Genomic DNA, 25,834 nt, shown 5'->3' with positions numbered 1-25,834 from the left:
AGATTAATAAAATTTTGAAACGAATGGATAACATTTTAATTAAAAAAAAAATTAAAAACTAGCATGCAACTTTCTAATGACTTTGGTGAACATACGGTCCTGAATAGATTTTTTTTTTCATTTTTAAATGTTCCCATCAAATTGTAATTATACTTTTTTATATTTATTTTTTAAACATCTTTTAAATATATTTAAATATTAAAAATAAAATTTATTAGTAATCATTTGTTTAATCATTAAAAAATAAAAATATTATGTACAGTCACTTTTACATATTTTTTATACACTCTATTAATAAGATTGATTGTATCATTTTTTTTAATATAAAATAATTATTTTAATCCATAAATGCATAAAAATTACTAAAAATGACTGACTTAACAGAAAAAAAAAAGGAGCATATTTGGTAGGCTAATTTGGAAAGCATTTTCCTCCTGCGAATGACGTTGCAGCGCTTTGAGCCGTTAGTTGCTGCCCTTTGTTGCCTTGTTGCTCGTTTTTCAAACAAACACACCTCTCAATTCTCATTTCGTTCAGGTCGTGGCAAATTTCTGAGAAAGTTATGTGGAGTAGAAGTTGCGGATGGAGAATTATTCGGAGATTTGATACGATAACAGCGATCGGGATTGGGATATTTGGAAGATGGATATCAAGTGAAGCATCGGGAACAAGGTTCGCAGCGGTGTGGGGTAATGGAGACTACGGGAGGCTTGGGCTTGGGAGCTTGGAATCTCAGTGGAGGCCTGCTATCTGCTCTGCGTTCCGCGGCCAAAACCTTAGAGCAATCTCCTGTGGCGGTGCTCACACTCTATTCTTAACAGGTCCTCCTAACTTGATTCCTTTTTCTGCTATTCTCATTTACTTATAAAAAAAAAAATTATTTGTTTAAACTCTGTTGCAATTGATAGGCTCTGGCAATGAACTGAGCGCCCTAACCTGTAACCCAGTAACCCGATCACATTTTTTGATCAATTGAAAATTAGTGAAAGCTATGCTTCCTACACACACACACACACACACACCCCAAAGACTCTGGCACGAAAAGGGGGAAGTTCTCCATTCCTGGTTGTCTTGTGGCTGGATACTCTGGAATCACAGCAATCATTAGTTTGAATGGGAATCCAACGCAGCGCCTTCTCAGATTTTGAGAAGAGTTGCACATTGGAGAGCACAGTATGATCAGAGTTGTAAGCTGTGTTTGGGGGAGTTATTATCAACCATTTGAAGGTAGAATCAGTAGTTTTTTTTTTGTTTTGGGGGGGGGGGGGTGGGGGGGATGGGGGCTTGGGGGCAGCAATTTACCCTGTCAGCAGTTCGAGTTTGCTTATTTTCAACTTTTGAACTTAGCTAATATAAAGCTATATGGTAGCACACATTTTTCTGGTTCGGCAGTATACATAGGTGTGTGCATGCGCGGGTGCATGCGCGCACAAGCACTGTGCGTGTTGGTGTGCATGTTTTTATACTTAATCTTTCATGCTGTTTATCTTTTGAAGAATTCTATTCCATCATAAAAGTGATGGATTGTGAAGATTATTGGTGGTGTAAGGGTAGAAGCTTATAATTTATCCTCCCTCCTCTGACAGAATCTGGCCGTGTTTTTGCCACCGGTCTTAATGATTTCGGACAGCTCGGCATCTCACAGAATAAAAGTTATGCTACTGTATGGTTTCTTGACCTCTTTGCCTAGTTGGTTAACTTCGTTTACCTAGCTCTTTATTCAGTTGGGAATAAAATTATTATTATAGATTTTTCTAGTCTTAATGTTATTCTTTTTTATATAAGTAACACTCATGTTGCCCTTTTATATAAGTAATACAATTGTTCTAAGAAACAAAGATAAAGAAAGTTCTGGAAGTTTTTTTTTTTGTGTGAGAAAGTTCTGGAAGTTAGAGATAGAAAATAGTTATAAGCAGACATCCAAAGGTAAAGGGTGTTTAAAAGGGATCCCTTGATATCTACCATTGACTTTTCACAATATAAAAAAGTTACAGCTGTTCTTCTCTCTCTGTCTCTGTCTCTGTCTCTCTCTCTCAATTAATCGAATGCTCCTTTTTTTCAAAAATATCATCCCAAACTGATAGGGCTTTGAAGAGAGATCCTAAAGGAAGATTGAGACAAGTCGTAGGCAAATGAAAAGCCCTGCAACCAAGAATACTTGCCAAATTATCCACATTCTTGATATTAACAATGAGTTGCATTAGTAATTACTCCCATCTTTAGTTTTCTCTCCGTACACAATTTTTCTTTCAGTAAGTTCACGTAGTCCATGGTGGTTGTGGGCTCTTGACGGTGGGGTGTCTGTTGCATCATTGGAAGAATATGTCCTCCATGAGAAGTTTAGCAATTGAATCGAAGGTGTTTGAGATACGGGCGGAGGGGTGTGAAGTGCTTATCACGGAAAGGGGTTGGAAAGGATCGCAAACTTTGAGGTTGGGTTGGGACTCAGCAAGCTGGGTCTTAAGGGCTTTGGAGGAATGTTCTAAGTATGGAAGAAAGGTGTATTACTCTGCTTATAGGGATGGTAACAGGGGATACATCGCGCAGAAGGGCTCTAACTCCCGTGGCAGTTTCTTGGCCCTAGTGGAGTATAGTGGAGGGGGGCGCTAGAGTTTCATCTTTATCCCTGGGGAAAGGGATGGAATGGGGTGGAGGAAGCTTGCAGTGGTCGTGAGGGAGGTGGGTAACAAATGTGCTCAGGGGAGAGGTCTACCACCTTCGTCGACAGTAGCACTCCCATTGGCTCGGTCGTACATGGAGGTTGTGCAGACACCTCGAGACGGGAGAAATTTTGCTTCGGCAGACCTAAATAGAGTAGGTGAAGTTCCTGTTTTGGTAGGTGCACAGAGGCGGGAGGGTGATGGTAGAGGCGTGTCTGGGCAAAATGATGTAAGTACTTTGAAGGATTTGCGGGATATGCAGGCTGCTTTGGAAGAGATGGTCGTTAAAGTCAAAGGGATGATACGGTGCGTTTTGGGTAAAGAAGTTATGGGGTCGAAGGCTTTGGGTGTGGGCTAGGAAAGGGGACCTAAAGGTAAGGCCCAGTCCAAACAGAATATCGGAACCGAGCCCAAACAGAATATCGGAACCTGGAGGAAGAAGTCCCAGGTCGGGGCGGACGCAGAGGTGGGTGGGTCAATGCCACCGTCGCCGACAAAGCCACAGACGGTGACGTCGAAGATTCTCGAAGTTTCGACGGAAGAACAGCCGCAGGCAGCAGGGTCTGTGAAGCATGGAGGGGTGAACTCAAGCAGTTTTGCTGTAAGATCATAAACAAACGTCTTGGCTCCTGCACAGACTTGGTCGAACGGTAGTAGATAAGGAAATCCTGACATCAATCGTGAGGAGTAAAGGTGATTTTCTCGTGAGCAAAGGCAAGATAGTTTCGGCTCAGTCCCGAGACAATGTAACGGAGCCAATATTAGCACAGATGCTTCCACCAATGGCACAGAAAGAGTCGATAGGCACAATGGAAGCTTCGGGTGAGCTTATGTTGGTCCACCATTTTCTGGAAAGGGAGGCAGGGGAAATTGTTGAGGCTGCTAAGGGACAAAATGAGGTTCTGACCTCTATGGTCACTCACACGAGGGAGGTAGGGGAAATTGTCGAGGCTGCTGAGGGACAAAATGAAGCAGGGGGTTATTGTTTATTGTCTCAGTTCTTAAATTTAGAAGGAAGTAGGCAGGTTGAGTTTGTACGGTCTGAAATGGAAGAGTAGGATAGGATGGTCTCGGATCCAGAGCTCGAAGTAGCTGTTTATGAGGAGGAGATGGATAGTTCATCTCCGTTACAGATGACTCCTCTTCAGATTGTGTCGGAGGAAACCTCAGATTGGGTTTTTAAACAAGTGGAGAAAATTCAAAGCTGTGTAGGTCTCTTTTATGATGGTTATGAAGAACAATTGAGGGCACTTTTAGTTGCTATTGAAGCTGGTCGATCCACGGTCGAGCAGTCATCTGTGAAAAAGAAGCGGGAGTTGAGAAGATTGCATTGTTCTATTAATTATGACAATAAGGAGGGTACTTCGGGTAGGAACAGATCTAAGGGGAGGGAAGCTATATCAGTTAATGAAGCCTAAAATTATGTCTTGGAATGTAAAGGGGATCAATAATGTCAATAAACGCCTTCGCATTAGGTCCATTATTCATAGTTGGAAAATCGATGTTGTATGCCTCCAAGAAACAAAATTGGAAAGTGTTGACAGGAATGTTATTAGTAGCTTGTGGAGAGGTTCGTTTGTAGACTGGACTTATTTAGCCTCTTCTGGTGCTTCTGGTAGAGTACTAGTCATGTGGGATAGTAGAGTTGTCGAGATGGTAGAAGAGTGCATTGGAAATTACTTGGTGGCATGTGTATTAAGGAATGTGGAAGATGGGTGGTCGTGGGCATTAGCAAGTGTCTATGGTCCCAATAGGGATCGGGATAGGAACCTGCTGTGGGATGAAGTATCAGGGTTGTATTCTATGTGGGATCTTCCTTGGTGCATATGTGGGGATTTCAATATAGTTCGATTCCCAAGTGAGCTGGTGGGTCTTTCTTCAATAACTACAGCAATGGAGGTTTTCTCATAGCTGATTTTTGACTGGGAACTGCTGGATTTGCCGTTGGTGGGGGGTGAGTATACGTGGTCCAATTCCAGAGGCAGTTCTAGATTGGATAGATTTTTAGTATCATTGTCGTGGGAAGCTCATTATCCGAAGTTGTGCCAAAAACGTTTTCCAAGGATAGGATCGGACCACTTCCCCATTATTCTGGAGTGTGGGGGTATTCATGAGGGCAAACAGTACTTTAAGTTCGAGAATATGTGGCTAGAAGTGGAGGGCTTCGTTGATAAGGTAAAAAGTTGGTGGCTGTCGTACCAGTTTGAGGGGACTCCTAGTTTTGTTTTGGCTAGTAAACTCAAAGCTTTAAAAGCTGATTTGAAGATATGGAATAAGGAGGTTTTTGGGAATGTTGAGTAGCAGAAAAAAGCCCTTTGGGAAGAGCTTCAATCCTTGGAAGCTGATAGGGATAGCGAGGAGAGCTTGTCTAGGATCAACGAAGTAAAAATAGAACTTGAGAGGGTTCTTTTGAGGGAAGAAATATCATGGAGGCAAAAGTCGAGAGTTATTTGGCTTAAAGAGGGTGATAAGTGTACTAGCTTCTTCCACAAAATGGCCAATTCTCATAGACGTAACAATGCTATTGAGATGTTAAGAACTGAAAATAATCTGCTTACCTTACCTGCTGAGATCCAAGAGCATGCTGTGCAGTATTTTAGTTCCCTCCTTAGTGAGATGGAAGATTGGAGACCTAAGGTAGATGGATTGAACTTTGTAGCGGTGGATGCTTCTTCAACAAGTTGGCTGGAAAGGCCGTTCGAAGAACTTGAGGTGCATTGGGTGGTGTGTGGAATGAGGAGAGACAAAGCTCCCGGGCCGGATGGCTTTTTTGTGGCATTTTTTCAGGATTGTTGGGAGATTGTGCGGGAGGATGTGATGAAGGTTTTTCATGAATTTTATGAGTTTCAAAAGTTTGAGAAGAGTTTGAATGCCACTTTTATTGCCTTAATTCCAAAGAGAGTGGGTGCTTCGGAGTTGAAGGAGTTTCGCCCAATTAGTTTGGTAAGTAGTGTCTATAAGATTATTTCAAAGGTGTTAGCAAATAAAATGAGCAAAGTGATGGGGAAGATCATTTCCAAATCTCAAAACGCATTTGTTAAAGGTCGTCAAATTATAGATTCAGTGTTGATTGCAAATGAATGTGTAGATAGCCGCATGCGGGAAGGGGCTCCGGGGGTCCTTTGTAAGTTGGACATGGAAAAAATATATGATAATGTAAACTGGAATTTTCTTTTGTATATGCTTAGAAGATGCGGTTTTGGTGATAAGTGGTGTGGCTGGATAAGTCACTGCATTTCAACTGTCCGCTTTTCTGTACTTGTTAATGGGCAGCCTTGTGGGTATTTTCCGAGTTCTAGAGGTTTAAGGCAGGGGGATCCCTTATCTCCCTTCTTATTTGATATTGTTATGGCAGCCTTGAGTCGCATGGTGGAGGCAGTGGTAGGAGCAGGATTTATCTCGGGTTTTTCAGTGGGAACTAATTCTAGTGGCCCTTCTACTATATCACACTTACTTTTCGCTGATGATACCCTCATTTTTTGTGAGGCTGTTGGGGAAAAAATTCAAATTTTGAGGGCTGTCCTGCTATGTTTTCAAGCCATCTCGAGATTAAAAGTGAACTTAAGTAAATCGGAGTTGGTACCAGTGGGAGAGGTCCATAATATTCATCACTTGGCTGAATTTCTGGGGTGTAAAGTTGCATTTCTGCCCATAAAATATTTGGGACTACTGCTAGGGGCATCTTTTCAGGCCAAACATATTTGGGACGGGGTGATCGAGAAGATAGAGAGGAAGTTGGCAGCTTGGAAAAGGACCTATTTATCTAAAGGGGGTAGGATTACTCTTATAAAGAGTACTCTCTCTAATATCCCTACCTACTTCCTTTCTTTATTCCCTTTACCAGTTGGTGTGGCCAACCGTATTGAAAAATTGTATAGAGATTTTTTATTGGGTGGCCTGGGAGAGGAGACTAAAACTCCCTTAGTGAGTTGGAAAAAAATTTGTTGCCCGATTGCTGATGGAGGTCTGGGTATTCATAGTCTATGCGGTTTTAATAAGGCGTTGTTGGGGAAGTGGCTATGGAGATACCATGGGGAAGAGGAAGCATTGTGGAGGGGGGTGATTGATCGTAAGTATGGTAGTGATTGGGGAGGATGGTGTACCAAGGAGAGCAGGGGTTCGTATGGAGTGAGTCTACGGAAGTTTATTAGGAAAGGTTGGGGTCGCTTCCTAAAACAAGTTAACTTCTCGGTTGGTGATGGTTCAAAAATCAGATTTTGGTCTGATGTTTGGTGTGGGGATATTGAATTGTCTCGAGCATTTCCGGTTGTTTTCAGATTGGCGACTAATAAGCAAGCTTCAGTTTCCGAGATGATGGGTTTTTCCAATGGAGTGGTGCTTTGGGATGTAGGCTTCTCCAGATCTGCCCAGGATTGGGAAGTAGAGGAGGTTACTGATTTTTTTAGACAGTTGTATTCGGTGGAGATAAGAAGACAGGGCAGGGACCAACTATGTTGGAGACAAACAGCCTCTAAAAAATTTACAATTCGGTCATTTTATAAGGTGATACTAAATCAGCACCATATTGGCTTTCCTTGGAAGAGGATTTGGAAGGCTCATGTTCCGTCAAGGGTGGCTTTTTTTGTATGGACAGCAGCAATAGGGAATATTCAGACTATAGATAACTTGAGAAACTGCAGAATGATTGTTTTGGATTGGTGCTTTATGTGCAAGAAAGAAGCGGAATCAGTGAACCATCTACTACTTCATTGTGAAATGGCTAAAGTGCTGTGGGATGGTGTGTTTGGAAGGGTTGGGCTGTGCTGGGTTATGCCAGAAGCAGTGGTCGATTTCCTAACAAGCTGGACCAACTTTCAAATGCATACTTGTTCCCAAGTGGCAGCTGCATGGAAAATGATGCCTTTGTGTATTATGTGGTGTATTTGGTTGGAGAGAAATGAGAGGTGCTTTAATGATCGGGAACGCAATAGAGATGCTTTATGGAAGTTTTTTATAAGCACTCTACTTAGGTGGTTCTCTGCTATTGTACTCAAGGGTGGGGCTGTAAACGAGTTCTTGTCTTCGTTTTTCTAAGTTTTAGAATGTAATTAGGTGTTTCTTGTGTATACTTCCTGTGTACTCGGGCTTCGCCTATTACATTGTGCTTAATAAAAGTTCTAACTTATAAAAAAAAAAAACAATGAGTTGCGATTTGCATTTAGCCAAATTGATTTTCAGCCCAGAGAATGCTTCAAAATAGGAATAACCGAATAAACAATGCAAATAAAGAAGGTGATCCGGGTTTGCTAAAAAAAAAAATCAAAGTATCATCCACAAACAGAAGATGAGAAAAAATGATCCCGTCACTGTGCCTTGACTCTACATAAATCCTGATAAAAGACCCCTGCTCATTGTAGAAGAGATCATTTTGCTAAGGGCCTCCGTAACTATGACAAAAAGCATAGGAGACAAAGGGTCCCCCTATCTCAAGCCATGAGTGCTATTGAAGAACCTATGAGAGTGTCAATCACCAACACTGAGAACATCGTTGAGCAAATACAGGGCTATCTAGCTACACCATTTCTTCCCAATGCCACAACTCTTCAACATATACAACAAGAAATTTCCAATTTACATGATCATAAATTGTGCCGGCAAACTACAACTTTTGACTCATTGCACCCTCAAACTGCCACTAATCTGCTGAAATGTTTTCTTACAGTATATATGTTTGACAAAGTTTAATAATGTATACACTTGACATGATATTAGAGCCACACTTCTAGGGTTACCATCTTTTGACATTGTTCCCTGAAAGTTTTCCCCCTTATTTCTCTTCTAATTTTTTTTCCAGCTCTCCTCTCTGTGTCTGCTTTTCTCTACTACTGAGTCTTCCTCATGGGTGTTGCTATGCATGAGAGATTGAGTGTTAGGGACAAGACATTCCCGATGTATCTTAGTAGGAGAGGGATGGCGTAGTCATTGTCATGAAGTGGGTGATCTTATCACCATCAGTTGGGGGGGCTGTGCACATCTTGTCTGTCTATTAAATTTTATGTGAATGCCTTCAAGTTTTAATTATGCTGTGTTGTTGTAAAAAATAAGATTTTCAGGGTTTTCTGTGGTTGAGTGCATAGATACTAATGGCCTATAGAGTTTCTTGCGGTTACAGGAGCCAGTTGAGGTTTCTGGGCTTCAGAAAGACATTGTGCAAATTTCTGCTGGTTATCATCACTCTTGTGCTGTTACAGGTATGGTGTTAGAAATGTTATACTTGTGGAAGAAGGTAGATGTTGTTTCTAAATGGTGCATTACATGTAAGATTTTTATTTTGAAATCTTGTTCTGTTAGCTGAGTACGTCATATAATTGATAGTAGATGAGTGATTGTCAAACTCTTCAAAACTTAAACTAATTTTAAGATGGCATGATGAAAATAGGAGTTGTCCAAAAGTTATAGTTGCCTGTAATGGGCTGGCTAGTTATATGCGTTCTACAGTGCTCCTGCAAGGTTAAGACGGGATGGAAAAAATTGTTGCATTTGCATAACATTTGAAATGCTGGTGTGAGGATTCAATGAGGAATTATTTCTTTTACAGCTCCTTGATCACTTTCAGTTTCAGAGAAGGTTCCTTGTTAATGGTTTTATTCAACTGCATTTAATAACTTACTATCTGGATTTTTTATATGCATAAATTTAAATTTGAATTGTTTTAATTTTATACTGCTTCCCCTTTTGGACGTAAATGGTTCTTAGTTCTTATACGAGATTTTGCATATTGTAACTAAATATCAATCCACAGAAACTTGAATATACAAATTTGAACGTTTTTTTGTCCCCCCCTCCCAACACACACAAAAAAAAAAAAAAAAAAGTTTACTTGTTAAGGTGTAAATCATTCTTTGATATCTGAAAGGGTTGAACACTTCTGTAGATGCAAAAGTCACCCCTTTTGATCATAGAATGCACATTAGCAGCCTTTTTTTGAAGGATTTTGCATTCAATGACCATGACATTATCTGGATTAGGAAAATTCTAGTGTCCATTAGCTCTCTCTATTTTTTTTTGTTCTTTTCCTATTTTTAATATTCCTTTGCAAGTGGATTTTGCATTTAATATTCCTGTTCTTCTTTTCTATTTCCTGTAGTGGATGGAGAACTCTACATGTGGGGGAAAAACTCCAATGGGCAACTGGGCCTTGGAAAAAGTAACAATCGAACCTTTACTTTTCTGGTCTAGGTGATATTATTTAGTTGCCAAACATTGGTCATTATTTATCTCTTCTGCTTTTTCCTGCAGCAGTTGCTTTGTTACTCAAAGGTGACAGGTACTTGTTTGAATTAACGAATATGTTTTACCGATATGCAGGGGCAGCAGCAACAGTTCATCTACCAACTAAAGTAGAGTGTTTGGATGGAATCACCATTAAAATGGCAGCTCTGGGCTCAGAGCACTCAGTGGCTATTACTGGTATGGAACTGGAAATGATTTAGAAAATTAGATTCTATTTTAAGCTCTGTTTCACTCATGGGAATGAAAATTCGGGGATGAGATTATATTTTTGGAATATCCATTACCAAGTTGTGATTCCTGTCAATGTACAGGTAGGATAATCTCAAAGAAAGTGAAAATAAATGTTACCTTTTTTCTCTTTTTTATTCTCTTGTATGGTTAATCTCAGAAATGAAGACAGGAAATAAAACCCGTACTATTAGTGTTGCCACCACTTTCTCACTCTCACCTTCCCATCACCATCACTGTGGTCACCACTGCTGCCAGAAGAATGCAACAAGAATTCACTTGCATTGCATCTTTGCCAAAAAAAAAATTCTACCGTCAAATTCTAGCCAATGCCAACCTTCATGCTTGTAGCTCTGCAAACTATCCTCTGATTGCTTGAAAGAAAATAGAAAATAAAAGGATACACAGATGAGGTCTTAAAGGTAATTGTGATGGCAAAGAGGTGGGTTGTGGGGTGATGGGTGCAGGTTGAGGAAACAGTGAACAAGCATAGTTTATATGTAAAAAGCAAACAAAGTCACAACTACAAGCTTGTCTTTGTTCATTGGGAATGGAGATGGATTTCATGTATCCAACATGGGTGTGGACATATGGACATAAGGGAAAGTGGGATCCCATTTCCCCATTCCCATTACACTGGTTTATTCCATTAACACAAAATGCAAAATGTGGAAAAAAAATTTCCACAAAACCCCCGCCCCGCCCCGGGGGGGGGGGGGGGGGGGGTGGTGGAATTTGGTTCCCAAACACGAGAACCAAAGTTTTAATTGAGAAATTGGGGAAGAAAAAAGCATATATATTCACCCTTCTCCCATACCACTTCTACCCTTTGTCACTAAAATCCCCATTGTCAGTCATTGCCAGCCCATTACTGCTGTCATTGGATTTTCAAAATCACTACCCATTATGCACTGCAAAACCCTCTACCACACCGCCATCACCCCCATCCAATGCCACTACCTATAATGCAAGGCTGCCACTCACACCTTGCCAGATTTTTGGTGGCAAATACTCTCTTTACTTCCCTCTCTTTATTGTAAACCCGTGTTTCATCATGGTTGTTTGAATTCTCCATCAGATGGTGGTGAGGCTTTAAGTTGGGGGCTAGGAGGTTCTGGAAGACTTGGTCATGGCCATGAATCAAGCGTTTTTGGGTTCTTCAAAAGCAACAGGTTGTAATTTCTTTCGTTCTTTCTTTCATTCTTTCTTCCCGAACAATACTTTATTTACTTTTAATAAGTAGTGCGGATGCTGGACCCTTTTTGTTTCTGTGGTGTATTTGGAATTTTGGAGAGAGCAGGATGCACAGGCCTTTGAAGATAGGGAATCTTTGGTGGTAGAGCCAAGAAAGAACGTCCTTTACTCCCTCTATACATGGATTGCTCATATGATAGTTTGCTTTTACTGCATTTTCTAATGAAACCTTCTTACATGTAAGAAAAAAAATCAATTTTATTAAAAGCACAAAGGGAGTGGAACCCAGGTACATATGATGTATGCAAGAGAGAGCACCAAATTTTTTATTTTATTTTTTATTTATTTTTTTAAAAAAAATCAGTGCAAGAGAAAGCACCCAACTAGGGAGAAGAAAGAAAGCAATGCACCTAAAATCTAAATAACTGGAGAAGCCGGAACTATTCAGAGTCAACACATCCAGACATCAAGGGTTTTGAGAACTGTGGTTCTAAGGTCAACCAGTCTTCTCACAATTTCTGAGCACTATGCTGTCAAACTGTTAACTCAAAAAAGTAGAGCATGATTTCTTCCTCTGCCACCCTTTGGCAGTCCTTGAAGAAAGCCATGAAACCATCTAGAACTAGAGCCTTATCCCTATTTAATTTCTTCTGCCCCCAACCACATCCATTTTTTTTTTCCCTCCAGGCAGCCTCTCCAACTACCCCTAATTTACGTCATCAATGCACAACAGAAGACCATACCCAGGGTTACCACTATAACTTTTTGTATTGGTTAACTTCTTATCAAGGGCCTGTGAACCCTCAGGATTAGTTGGAACGCTATTCTCAGACACCCAGTGCCAATAAAAAAAAAATCTTTTTGTATTAGTTGTTTCTCGTAGTACTGGATTCTCTCACCTCTCCTCATTGTAGAAAGGAGTGCTAGTAAGTGCTAAATTCGGGATGAGATTTGCTCTTTACGGGACACTAGCATACAATATTGTATTCTTGTCCCCTTGCTCAAGCCAACTCCCTCATATTTGTCTCCAAAAGTCTCCTCTAATAATGATAAGCTCTCCTCTTTTATTGGACATAAATATATGGAATAACTTCATATTCTTGTCCCCTTGCTTAAGCTGACTGACCTTCATATTTGTCTCCAAAAGTCTCCTCTATTAACAATAAGCTCTCCAATTTAGATTTGAGGTTGTGAAGGTTCACCTTGAGATGTATGGTGAGCTCCCTCCTTCACAATCAAATTTTTGAATCTGATAAACACATTAGGCTTTAACATCAATGCAGCTCCTTTGGGGAAGTCTATGCTACTCAAATTCATTTGTTTTGATGTACAAATATATCATTTCTTTGTGCAGTGAATACACACCAAGGCTTATCAAGAATCTCGAGGGGATTAAGGTATTCTTTGCTTGAAGTTTCAGTTCATGATTGATCTTTTGTATCTAAATCAATGTCACTTTTTCACTAATAATTGTGGTTTTTAGCGTAATTATTGATGGGTGTAGGTCAAAAATGTAGCTGCTGGGTTGCTGCATTCAGCGTGTATTGATGGTATTTTGTTGACCTTTATTATGACTCAATGGTTTTTGTGGTGAAGCTTTGACCTTATTTAAAATGTCCTGTTGAATCATCTGCTTTTGCGCCCCCCCCCCCCCCTTCCCCTTCAAAATTTTGCAGAAAATGGCTGTGTTTTTATATTTGGTGAAAAAGTGGCATATAAAGTGGTTAGTCCCAGATTTTGTTTTTATATTGATCTTTGTATTCATAGTTTCTTTAACTCTTTGGTCAATTCTCAATCATATCTTTACTATTTCTCAATGGAAATTAATTCAGGGCGTTGGGGATGGGGACAATGCAACAGCACGGGTCAAGATTAGCAAACTGCCATATTCAGAAGAAGTTTCATGTGGTGGTTATCACACATGTGTTCTGACAAGTAAATTATCAACTTCTTATTTCTTTTTGTAGTTTTAATTAAACTTTTTTTTTTTTGAAATCCCATGTTTATATTAGTAACAAAAGTTATGAAGAAAAGATAGCTAAAACTACATGGAGTGGTTTACCTTTCTTGTCCTCCTGACCACGTACAATTTATTCCCAATAAATAGTGTTTTATCTAGCAACTATTCTTAACCAGAGTTGCTTCTGTCCTGGTGGGGATTGCCCTCTCAAACACCTATGAGAGATTTCTTCCATATAATGTTCCTCAGGGAACTGTATTGGCCCAAAAGACATGGGGCTTGACTGCGAGTTAACCGAATCTGCAGACCAATTCAAGAAAAATCAACTAACTAATAATACATACATAGAAGTCCAAAATGAAACATGAGGTTGTTTGTATACATTACGTTAATATTAATCAGGTTTTACTTAATGGGAAACCAATGTTTCGGTTTTTGCATTGATGGTGACCTTGGAGGTGACACTACAGCTGCCCTTGCCTTATTACCCTATATAAAGTTTTAACCTCATATCATTCTTTGATGACGGGCTTGACATCCTTACCTCATAGGACCACAAATATTGGAAGCATACATCAAATCTAGAAACTAATGGCTCCAAATCTAGCCTGACCTGCCCTACAAGATATTGGAATGCAGTAGAAATACCAACCAATATCCTCATATAATCAACAACCATTGCTTCCCTATCTTCTTTCTCCTAAGAATCTAGAAAATATGCATTCTACCAAAACCTCCCCACACAATACATCGCGAAAAATCTTACCTGAGTGATGTGGCTCCTTTCCAATCTCCTCAAGGAATCCCGGATCCTCTACTATTATTCTTCCATAAACCCACTCCATAGGTGCCTACAACTTAAGTAGAGCACCATGGTCCCATCCCCACACCATACTTTTAGTCCACCGCCTGCCTCCTAGGATAATATCGTTCCTTCTTACACTACCAAACCAGTTACCCAATAAAGCTTGCGTGGAAGAACAAAGCCTTCTAATTCTCAAACCTCATTTTTGTAAAGGGAAAGTAATATAATCTTGTAAACAATGCCAAAGAAAATCTCTTTGTAATTTCTTAAGTCTATTTTTGGCATAGTGACATGCAAAGAAAAGATGGGAAATGTTGGCAAGCTTGACAAAGTGCTCTTGGCACTCCACTTTACAGCAGAGTCTTTTTCAATCCATCAACTCTTGTTCCATCTTCACAATCACCATGTCCCACACTGCTTTTGCTTTTTAAGATGAATAGTGAGGCAGGCCCTGATATTTCTTGGAAAGAGTTTTCATCTTGCAATCAAGAATTTTTGTTAGATCAAGTGCCCACCTCCCTAACTAGAACCATTTCACTACCTTTCAATCCTGGACCAACTTTGGACCAAAGATGAAAGCACCTTAATTACATAACTACATAATTAAGGTTTCCTTGTATGTAAGGTTTCCTCTCTTCCCATGAATTACCTTGGTCTTCCCTTGGGGGCAACTGCAATGTCTATATCAATTTGGGATACAGTGATTGAGAAGATTGAACGCAGATTGGCAAGTTGGAAAAGATTGTATCTTTTGAAAGGTGGTAGGATCACTCTAATCAAAAGTACTCTTTCTAATATGCCAACATACTTTTTATTTGTATTCCCAATACCATCAAGTGTAGTGAAACGCATTGAGAAACTTTATCGTGATTTTCTGTGGAATGGGTTAGGAGATGAATTCAAGTTTTATCTAGTCAAGTGGGAAAAGGTATGCTCTCCAGTTTCCTCCGGTGGGTTGGGTATTAAAAAGTTGAAGATTTTCAATCAAGCTTTACTTGGGAAGTGGATCTGGAGATACAACATAGAACCGGAAGCCTTATGGAAATCTGTGATTGAACTTAAATATGGAGGTATGTCGGGGGGGTGGTGCACTAGAGAAGTTCATGGAGCTTATGGAGTAAGAATTTGGAAACATATTAGAGGAGGGTGGAGGATTTTTGTTGGGCACAATTGGGTTGGTGTTGGGTGATGGGTCTAGAATAAAATTTTGGACTGACCAGTGGTATGGAGATCACGCTCTAAAGGATTCTTTCTCGTCAATTTTTAGAATTGCACGTGAGAAAGATGCATCAGTGGCTGATTGTATGGAGTTCTCTAGGGACCTAGTCCAATGGAACGTGAATTTCACCAGGGCAGCCCAAGATTGGGAAGTTGGCAGTATAGAGGAGTTTTTTGGTCTTCCATACACCATGATACCGAGAACACAAGGCACTGACATGATGTGGATACCCACCGGTAGAGGTATATTCTCAGTTTGCTCTTTTTATAAGACCCTCACACCAAAGTTTTGAATACCGTACAGGACGTTGTACCGGTCAAGGCACTGGAACGAAATATTTTGGTACCGGTACCGTTTCGTGTATCATTTCGGGATAGTCAATATATGAATAAATTATATTCCAAAATAATAGTTTATATATGAATAAATTTTATATAAATACATATATATAAATTATAAATAGTCTAGTCTGAATTGGGGGTAAAAAAATGAGTTTGTAGTTTGAAAAAATGAAAAAAAAAGAAGAAAAAATTAAAAGCCGAAATATTGGCCGGTATTTGGGCCAGTACGAAATATGTAATACTTGTACCAGACCTACCGGCCGATACGGTATGGTATTTAAAACAATGCCTCACACAGCCATAGAACACTAAGTTCCATGGAGAAGGATTTGGCGAAATAAGGCGCCTCCCAAAGTGGCATTTTTTGTATGGGCAGCAAGATTGGGTAAGATCTTGACTTTGGACAACTTACGGAAATGAAGGGTGATCATAGTAGAGTGGTGTTGCATGTGTAGGAAAAATGGTGAAACTGTAGATCACTTGCAATTGCATTCTGAGGTCACTAGAATGTTATGGAATGAAGTGGTCAACAGGTTAGATCTTGCTTGGGTGATGCTTGCCACAATGATTGAGCTCATGGCTAGTTGGACCAATCTACGAGGTCTCCCACAAATCTCAGCGGTGTGGAAAATGGTTCCGATATGTATTCTGTGGTGCCTATGGAAGGAGCGAAATGACCGGACGTTTGAAGACAAGGAGCATTCATTGGAAGAACTTAAATTATTTATTGTCAAGACTCTTTTTCTATGGGCCACAGCTGTGGATTTTGGTGGCCTCAATTTTCATGAATTTCTAGTTTCTATTCTCTCTTCCTAAATAGGTGTTACCTCTTGTATACCATCTTGTGTACTTGGGCTATGCCTATACATATCAATATAATCGTTTACTTATAAAAAAAAAAAAAAAAAAAAAAAAAAAGGTTCACAAAATATTGAAGTGCTATGTTGCAAATAGGTATTTATGATTGCTAACATTTTACAAAGCGCCTTCATCACCATGATGAAGGAAATAGAGAATGTAGGTTTTCTTGCCTCAGATCTCTTGAATTATTGAAGAAACCACTAGGACTAGTAATTCCATTATCTGACGTTTGAAATACAATGATATCTCTTGTGATCCCAGAACCATAAGTGACCGTAAGCTTTCTCTAGTTCCAACTTATTCGATAGAGAACCAGGACATTCAATAACCATCTACTCTCCAACGCCCATTAGCTCATAAACTTGAATCCAGCATCTATCTTGCTCAATGAAAACATTCTGATTATTCGATAGAGAACCTTCTAGCACTTTCTTTGATCTTTTAGCCAGCACCTTCGCAAACAATTTGTGCTTACCAAGCTAATGGATTAGATATCTGTTTCACTTGCAATAGGGGTTCTCTTGTATACTTCCTATGTATAAAGGCTGCACCCTTTTGCCTTTTAATGAGATTAGACTACATGTCAGAAAAAATATCTGTTGCACCTGCTTTCTTTTTAATTTTTGTGATGAAAGAAGAATTCAGGCTCTTCTCTTAAACTTCCCGTGCTCATGGAGAGACAAAAATCCATATCAAAACCTCATTCATTACAGACCAGTGTGATTTGAAAAGGGAAAACCGAAAATCCCCATCAACCACAGACAAACATGACTGAAAAAAAAAAGGCAATGAGAAACCCATTTGGAACCGATGCTTTATTTCTATTCATGCTCAGTAGTGCTTTAGACGGTTCCTTCTTGGCTTACAACGACTCAAACGGGCTAGGGCTCTCCATTGCTTGCAATGTCAGATGTTCGCCTTTAGTTAGAAGTAGAACTCCGATTCAAATAGTCTTCTCCCAAGGGATTATGGTCACAATAAAATCAATATATTTAAACGTTACGAGCTTTATATGTGAAGCAGTGCTCAAAATACATTTGTGCTGAAAGAACACAGCTTACATCTGTCTCTTTCTATCTTTGTACATACATACATAATACAATGTATGTATAGTAATGCTGCAGGTTTCAAGTGTCGAAATTTCACTAGACAAGTTTTCTTTTGAATGATCCCAAAGCCCTATTTTCCTTTTACCTTTTTCCTTTTCTCACTTTTTGTAAGGACTCAGCCCAATAATTCTAAGGTCGGAATATTAATAATTTTTATTGGGCCATATTGGATAAGCCCATGAGCAATAAATTATTGAGATTGATTAGGAGTTTTAATTAGGCTCAATACTTTGGTTAAATCTCGTTTATTATTTATTGAACAAGTTAGACTCATTTTAGAATTTAAAGATTGGCGATTACAAATTTATTTCAATTTAAAATTATCACTGATTGAAGTCCCCTACGCAGTCTTAGTCCTACAATCTTACATTGAAAGAACTATTAGATTAGGTTTCTAAATTCAAACTCTCTTCTTGAATGATCACGATCGAGTCTAACTTGAACTCGTCGGCACCCTCTACCAAATCTCTTTATAAATATCTCCCTTCCGTGTGTTATTTGGAAAAAACTATAAACCTTTGTAAGTGCAGAGGCCGAACCCAAGATACCCAATCTAGCACCGTGCGTGTCCCACGTTCACCACGCCAATAGCCGACTGCCTCATTCCTCTCACGACATCCTTCACATTTTCTCTCTCCTTCTAGTTCACATGATTGGTTTCATGCCGGAAATATTGGATTAACGCTGCAAGGTAAGTAGCTTGATTATAAATTAGGATTAACATACGTTATTTAGTTATATATATTATTATTAAAGCCAGTTCTTTGGAAGCCAATGTTTACGTACCACTCATGTCATGATATTTGCAAGCACCCCATTCATCATATTTCATTCCGCATATTATAGTTATGTATGTATTATGCATCTCATGCATCTCACTTTGCACAAAACATGTAAACTTTCATAAGATCAAGTGCAAGATAAGATCAGAACATTTTAATTAGATGACCATTCAGATGCATGGTACCAATGCAGTTTCAGAATGGATGTGCAAGTCATGGACTCAAGCGTGGTCCACCATATTATGCCAGAATACTATCAGCGGCTCCCCTTGCGGCTGCAACAGAACGTGGGGCCGGTGCACAACTTCGCACACAGGGTTAAGTGTGTTGGCCAGGCAGATCAGTCAGTTAATTTAGATAAATCAGTCATGCATAGCATAAGCATCAGTATAATCAGTCATGATTTTAAACTCTCAGCATGAAAAAAATATTTTATGAAAAACTTATGTTAATTATGTTTACGTTATGATGAATTTCTTACTGAGTCATTGACTCATTTTAGTTGTTTTTATATTTTTAAACCACCCTAGGTCAGAATATTTATGAAGGTAGAGCTGCAGGACGAGACTTAGTCTAGGGAGGCGTGACAATGGCCTAGATCATGTACATAGATTTTAAGTTATGATTTTTATGGCACAGATTTTGAGAAATTTTAATTAATGCTTTTGCACTCTCATTTATTATTTTAGTATTTTAATACAAAACGACTCTATTTATTATAAGAAATCTTTGTACTTGGTGCTTCCTTTAAAATACAAATAAAAAATAAAAAAAATATTTTCAAGTCAGGTTCAGTAGTAGCGCTCTGGCTCCCCAAATTTTTAAAAAATGACTTTATTATTAACCGATGGGAGCGAGGTGTTACACTTTTGTTGTATTTATTCTACATTCTTCAACTGCATGCTATGTATTGTATCCAATTAACTTTAGTCGTAATTTCAATTGCTATTTTACTGTTTTTCATAGGTAGTGGGCAACTATATACGTGGGGCTCAAATGAGAATGGCTGTCTTGGTATCGGGTATTCTCTGCAAAAGATTTCGTTTTTAACCTGCAACTCAAACGTCTGTTCTTAATTAATTATGATTACATTTTCACTTGAAGGATGCTGATATCTCCATTGGTTGATTTTTTCTGTCAGTTCTACAGATGTATTTCATATACCTGAAAGAGTTCAAGGTCCTTTCTTGAAATCTCCTGTTACCAAGGTCTGTTGTCTCTGTTGTCTTTTTCTGTTAGTAATATTAAAAAACATTGTTTTATGAGGTAACAACTTAAGAGGAAAATCTTTGGGCCACAGCTGTAGATTTTCGTGGCCTCGATTTTCATAATTTTCTTGTTTCTATTTCTTCTCTCTAATTAGGTGTGACCTTTTGTATACCATCTTGTGTGCTTGAGCTATGCCTATTCTTATCAATATAATTTTTACTTATAAAAAAAAACTTAGGGGAAAATTTTATAAGGACAGGTGCCTTCCTGCTGCTCTTACTGATTTTTTCTGATGAGTTGAGGATAAGATTTGAATAGAAGAAAACATACCAAAGGCAGTGAATATAATCACCTAACCAGTGATAGGGAAATATATTGTTCAATTCTTTCATTGGCTTCGTATTCAATGTCTGATACCTTTGACAAATGTGCATTTACAAGGTTTCTTGTGGTTGGAAGCATACAGCAGCTATTTCTGGTAAGGATTTCTTTTTAATCTAAAACCAGATTGGAGTATGTGATGTGATTTCTTATATTGCATTTTTCTTAAGTAATCAACAAATGGATGTTGATGTTTACTTTCTGATAAGTTTAAATTTTGAAATAAGTTCTAAATTTCTCTTAGTTTTGGAAATGTTTTAAATATTTTAGAAACAGCTTAGTTATAAAAGAAATAATAATAATTTAGAAACAACTTATAAACTTTTTCCCTCTGAAACGTGAAACTTTTTCATTGTGGACATCATCCAGAGAATTTATACAATCTTCTGAGTTGTTATCTGTCACTTGACATGCATCTTCTTCCTATGGTATCCTCGGCAACTCCCTAATGAAACAGATACATATGAATAAAGTATGCTGAGTTGATGGTTTGCAGGTTTACTCCCCGTTATAATCTGCTTAATTGACCACAAAATAGAAAAGGGGCGCCCATGCTTAAATATTTGGGAAAACTATGCAATTAGTTTAAACTTAACTCCCTAGCATAGCCTGATTCTGATTAGGCATTTTAGGGCCTCACTATTTTCGAGAACAGTGTTTTAGAAACCACATTGTTCATCAATTCAGAAAGCTGGTCGATGGGACTGTTGGGTGCTCATAGCTGGATGGTGATGCTACATAACAAAATTTTGTTCATAAACTAATGATGGAAAAACGAGTGTCAGAAGATATATGAGCGAAGTCTTGAAAGCTAATATTTTTGTATAATTATCTTAGACCTTTGGATGATAATATTATCTTACTTTGGCCTATCATATTCCTATGACCAAGACACCGAATTAAAAGTCCCTTTTATTCATAAAAGCAAGACTAGTGATATATGGATATACATTGATCATTTGTAAGAATTTCATATTGATGTTGAATGTTAAAAGAAAATGTCAATTAGACGATTTCATTGAACATTGCAATTATTTTTTTAACCATTTTTTCATATGCTTGAATACATTAGATTTTGCATGCTAAACGTTCCCTTTCGTAATGTACATTATCATTTGAGTGAATGTGCAATGTAAATTTGCTGACAACTTAATCTATTACTTCCGTCCAGAAGGAAATATATTCACATGGGGTTGGGGTGGTTCTCATGGAACATTTTCTGAAGATGGGCATTCTTCTGGCGGACAATTGGTATGCTTCCAATTTTCTTTTCCTCTGTTTTGACCAAGTAGTAAACATTGGAACTTCATAAACTGTTATCTGTATTAATGATTATGATCATTAGTGAGGCACTGTTAGATGATGTGGATACTGGAATATAATAAAGCATTTATCCAAAAAAGCAAAGATATTAAAATGTAGTTCATGAGCATGCCACTACTATTTGATTTTGTACTAGTTCTATCCATACCTTTATACCTGTACCATATTCTTGGTACAGCTGTAATGTAGTAAATTAAAGTCTGCATTTTCTTGTTGAATTACCCTTAATATCATCGTTGTTGCATGCTCTTGAGGTGTTGTCAAACATGTTTGATTGTTGTAGCATCAATGTTTGCTGTATTAATTTTTTTTTTTTTTTAATTTTTTTGCTTAATCTTCTTAGTCACATTCATTTTACGGAAACTATGTAGCTATGTAGTTAAGTGTCTCCAATACATGTATTTTTATAGGGTCATGGAAGTGATGTCGACCGCATAGAACCAGCGATGGTTACAATCGGAAAGAATGTGAAAGCATTACAAATATCATGCGGGTTTAATCACACAGGTGCAATTCTTGAATACACCTAAGCTTTCTCTGCCCTAATATCAGCTCCAAGGTATTATACCTCATATTCATTGCACAAAAGCAGTTCAGATATTTTTGATTGCCGATTGCGGATTACAGTCAATTTGTTCATTCATCTTATCATCGACAAGTGATTTGTCACCAAATTAGCAACCACATGTTTAAGCTCATCAGGACTCTAGAAAGACACATCATATGAAATTCCTTAAATAAGTTTCACCAAACCGATGTATACAAGTACTTGTGAGTAAAAGGTCCATCCATACAAAGGATCTAATGTATTCATGTCAGCCTTACAGTATGTAAACTACGAAAAAAAAAATGTATATGCTCTGAGAGTAGCTCTATGTAGTCTAGGTATATTTTTCCTTGAGATAAAAGGAAAAGAAAATTTCCAACTACATGAGAGAAAATGCGTGTATACATGCTTTGAATAATGAGGTTCATCCCCCTAGTTTGAGCTGTAATATGATCAATGGATTTTGTATACAAACTATGGCTTCTAGTCTCTTTCTCATGTCACAATCATCAATTTGGTACTCTACTAATTAATCAATACTTGGCAAACACAATTATCAACTTGGGAAGAGATTACTTAAGGGAGACAGAAAAACCGAACCCAAACCGATCTGCCCGACCGGAAGAGACTTTTATTTGCCCTTTTACCTGTAAAAAATAGTCTAACCCGTATCCGACTCGTCGGTATGTTTCGGTGTCCTAGTTAACCCGTTCGATCCTAGGAATTAATTAGTTCATGTTACTTGATAGGAGATTAACCCTGGAGAACTTTTTGCTCAATTCAAACACTGCCAAGACTGGAAGATGTGATTGAGCACCGGAACACAAATAGTCTGCCATTAGTAATATCAAAACTATATATCCAATCCTTAAAGAGGATCCGGAATGATGAGTTCCCATGGATCATCTCACAATAAGTTTCTTAACGAGCTAAAGCCAACCAAATCGTTTTTAATATTGTAGGCTCATTGGATCTCATGATAACTTTATTAAAAAAAAATGCTAGAAACTATGTTATTATCATATCATTATTTCAATATTTTGATTCTATACGATTTAACAGCTTTTAAATCAATCATTCGCTAGATCAAGAATGTGACAATAATATAATACATCTATTACCTATATGGAATTCAAGTTTTCTTGGAAAAATGCTAGAAATTATCTTATTATTATTCCATTCTTCTGACGATTTAATAGCCTCAACATCAATTATTATCAAGTTCTTGTTTATTTTCACAACCATTCTTATTTCATCTCATCTTATCTAATCATTACAATTTTCTCAAATTCTCACATAAAATAAAATAAATAATTCAATTTTTTCAAATCTCAAAACAAAAATAATATTAAAAATATATATTCTAATAATATTTTATTTAACTTTTAAATTTTATTTCAACTACAAAAACAAACGAGACCGGATGATTTTACCAAATACTAAACACTATCGTGTCGTATTAAAAGAAGGTTATAAAAATATAATAGTGGTGTAATTTACACTTCTCTAGATTTTTTTTCAACACATTTACAATTCATCCATTATCTATATGAATTCAAATTTTCTTGGAAAATTTTGAGTTTCCTCAACGGGTGTCCAATGTTTGAAATATGGTTGTTGGGTTGGAATGTTTGAAAACCCTGAAAGGCTTCTTCCTAATTTACATTGAAAGAGTAGGAGGGGGCCATACATAATTGCTCAATCCGTGGACTCTGCACCCTTCTAACCAATAAGAGACTTCCACGTACACCGCCTGTCAAACCAGGCTAGCATCCACGTGCTTCTGCTCCCCTCCTGATGCGTGGGACCCAGACGTACATATTGAGCATTAAAGAACCTCAAAACGAGTTCCATGGCGATTAATTTGTTGTTTTCTTCTCCTCGTTAGTCGGGCTCCTATTCCTCGGTTCCCGATCCTCCGCTCCCGCTGACACCGACATGCCCGGTCTTCGCGTCACCGATCTTCGCCGTTGGATGCTAGGGCTGAACGGCTGTGATATCTACTTCCTTAATCGCCGTCTTTCCCATGACGTGTTTTACGGAAGACACTGTTTCGAGTGCCAGCTATACCCCATATATAACTTAACTTCACCCAGAATCGCGATAAATAATAAATAAATAACGAGCAATGAAAACTAAAAAATAAATATCTATTTGCGGTAAAAAAAAAAAAAAAAAAAACTATGGTGTTTATTTTAAGGGAAAAAGGTTTTCACAGAAATATGTTTAATGAAGCAAAAATAGCCTCAACTGATTTTTTAAAAAAAAAAAATAGAAATTGATCAATTTAGCTCTGAACAGAATAATTCCTCAGAAAAAAAAAAATTCCTTTATGAACTGATTTTGGTTAAATTCTAATGATTTATAGTGACAAATGTAAATATCATATTATATTTATAAAAAAAAAGTAATGTTACAAAGCATCATTTCATAAATATAGCAATATCATTATATTGAGATGAAAGTAGGATAAATATGTAGTCTCCAGTACTCAGAATAGTACACTTTTGCACCAAATTAGGATACATTTTCCACTATGTATATCTTTACCTAGGCTACAAGCTATGATCAAATGGAAAAAGGCCCTTTGTGCTTTCTATACACTTTTTCAAAGCTTTAACTATGCTTGACAAATGATAATATATCATTTAATAAATTATTTATATGACATAATTTAATTTAAAATTAAAATTTAAAAACTCAAATTTTATAATTTAAATAATATGAATAATATGCTCTCATACACACCAATTTAAAAATAGAATAACTCATAATACAATTAATCACTCTCTCATCTTATTATATAAAATGTAAAAATGTCATTACATCAAAGTGAAATGAAAATATAATAAATATGTAGTGCATAATCCTTAAAAGCAATTATAAATTATAATAGTAGATTTCTTCAAAAAAAAAATATATATATATATATATATATATATATATATAATAGTACACTTTTTGCACCAAATTAGGATACATTTTCCACTGTGTATTTATTTACCTAGGCTACATGCTGGTATGATCAAAAGGAAAGAGGCCCTTCGCGCTTTTTATACATTTTCAAAGCCTTAACTCTGTTTATGGTACTGCATCTCACCTTTCCAAGAGAACAAGGTTTTATGAGTGCATAAGGCAGTTTTGCTGGAGTAATTGCGTCATGGGTAAAAGTAAAATTTGAAAGTGCAGGTCGTAACTAGCTAGCTTTTAGGTGCATGTCAGAGTACTTGATCCTTTGATTAAAATATTGAATTTGAGATTAGGTTGGCTAATGCATGGTTGGTTGCCATCCTGCATCTGTACTTTCCTTCCTCGCATAACTTGGCAAAAACGAAAAAACAAACATACTTTTGCCTAATTTAGTCCTTTTTCTACTAATTTTTGTGCATGCAACAGCTAGCTGGTCCTGACCAGTTTAAAGTGTTGCAATGGCTTAACAGGTAGCATAAAACTTGGTCGTCTTTCATAAATGGATCGATCCTTAATTTACAAGTGCCAGTAGTTCAGGCGCCTCCTAGAACAGAAGTAGTCAAAGATCTTAATTGGTGACAACGATTCATAAAGTCGATCCTAGTTAATTGGGATATTTAAGGTTTAGTCCGGTTGACTACTAGAGTTGAAAGAAACATTCTCCATTAATATAATTCTTCATGAATATTATCATTGCAATTTGCATTCATTCATCCAATACAAATTATATATTAAGTCTAGGGGTTTCGGTCTCTCTTTTTCTTGTTTTTTGATATGGATCGTGTCCTTTAATTTTCAAAGTTATTTCATGTTATTGTATGCATGCAGTATATATCATGCCATGATCTGTGCAATTGAAATATTCTATCCCTTCAAACGAAGAACAGTCTTACTTTAAGCTCTGCTAGCTAACTTGAACAAAATTTTAAGGTATTAAATCCTACAATTTAGTAACATTGGTTTGTGTTATCCGTTAGGTTGCAATTAAAGAGAGACTCAGGAAAAACAAGTG

General features: G+C 37.6%; 1 protein-coding gene across 2 annotated transcripts; it reads left to right on the top strand.

Moving 5' to 3' along the window:
- Nucleotides 1-382: 382 nt before the first annotated feature.
- Nucleotides 383-22,341, top strand: LOC121252377 (ultraviolet-B receptor UVR8). Of its 2 annotated transcripts, none has more exons than XM_041151975.1 (16): nt 383-463; nt 538-821; nt 1,587-1,663; nt 8,773-8,851; nt 9,748-9,807; nt 9,969-10,070; nt 11,200-11,293; nt 12,670-12,712; nt 12,820-12,865; nt 12,992-13,038; nt 13,148-13,250; nt 19,359-19,413; nt 19,534-19,600; nt 20,043-20,079; nt 21,157-21,233; nt 21,716-22,341. In XM_041151975.1, exons 1-16 carry the CDS (start codon nt 441-443, stop codon nt 21,833-21,835), a joined length of 1,314 nt encoding a protein of 437 aa, XP_041007909.1. In that variant the 5' UTR covers nt 383-440; the 3' UTR covers nt 21,836-22,341. The 2 variants fall into 2 exon arrangements, with proteins under 2 accessions (XP_041007909.1, XP_041007908.1); XM_041151974.1 differs by having other exon boundaries at nt 21,154-21,233.
- Nucleotides 22,342-25,834: the final 3,493 nt, after the last annotated feature.

Source organism: Juglans microcarpa x Juglans regia, chromosome 2S (assembly GCF_004785595.1).
Source record: "Juglans microcarpa x Juglans regia isolate MS1-56 chromosome 2S, Jm3101_v1.0, whole genome shotgun sequence".
In the NCBI taxonomy this organism is placed as follows: Eukaryota; Viridiplantae; Streptophyta; class Magnoliopsida; order Fagales; family Juglandaceae; genus Juglans; species Juglans microcarpa x Juglans regia.
Note: the sequence above shows the minus strand (reverse complement) of the source record. Positions and strands in the feature narration are given on the sequence as shown.

What these genes read in the sequence shown, in the direction of transcription:
- LOC121252377 (XM_041151974.1), top strand. Translation starts at nt 441, where the DNA reads ATGACGTTGCAGCGCTTTGAGCC. An exon ending in ACGTTGCAGCGCTTTGAGCC is followed by an intron (nt 464 to 537) that starts GTTAGTTGCTGC and finishes CATTTCGTTCAG; the next exon opens with GTCGTGGCAAATTTCTGAGA. An exon ending in AAAAAGTGGCATATAAAGTG is followed by an intron (nt 13,039 to 13,147) that starts GTTAGTCCCAGA and finishes AAATTAATTCAG; the next exon opens with GGCGTTGGGGATGGGGACAA.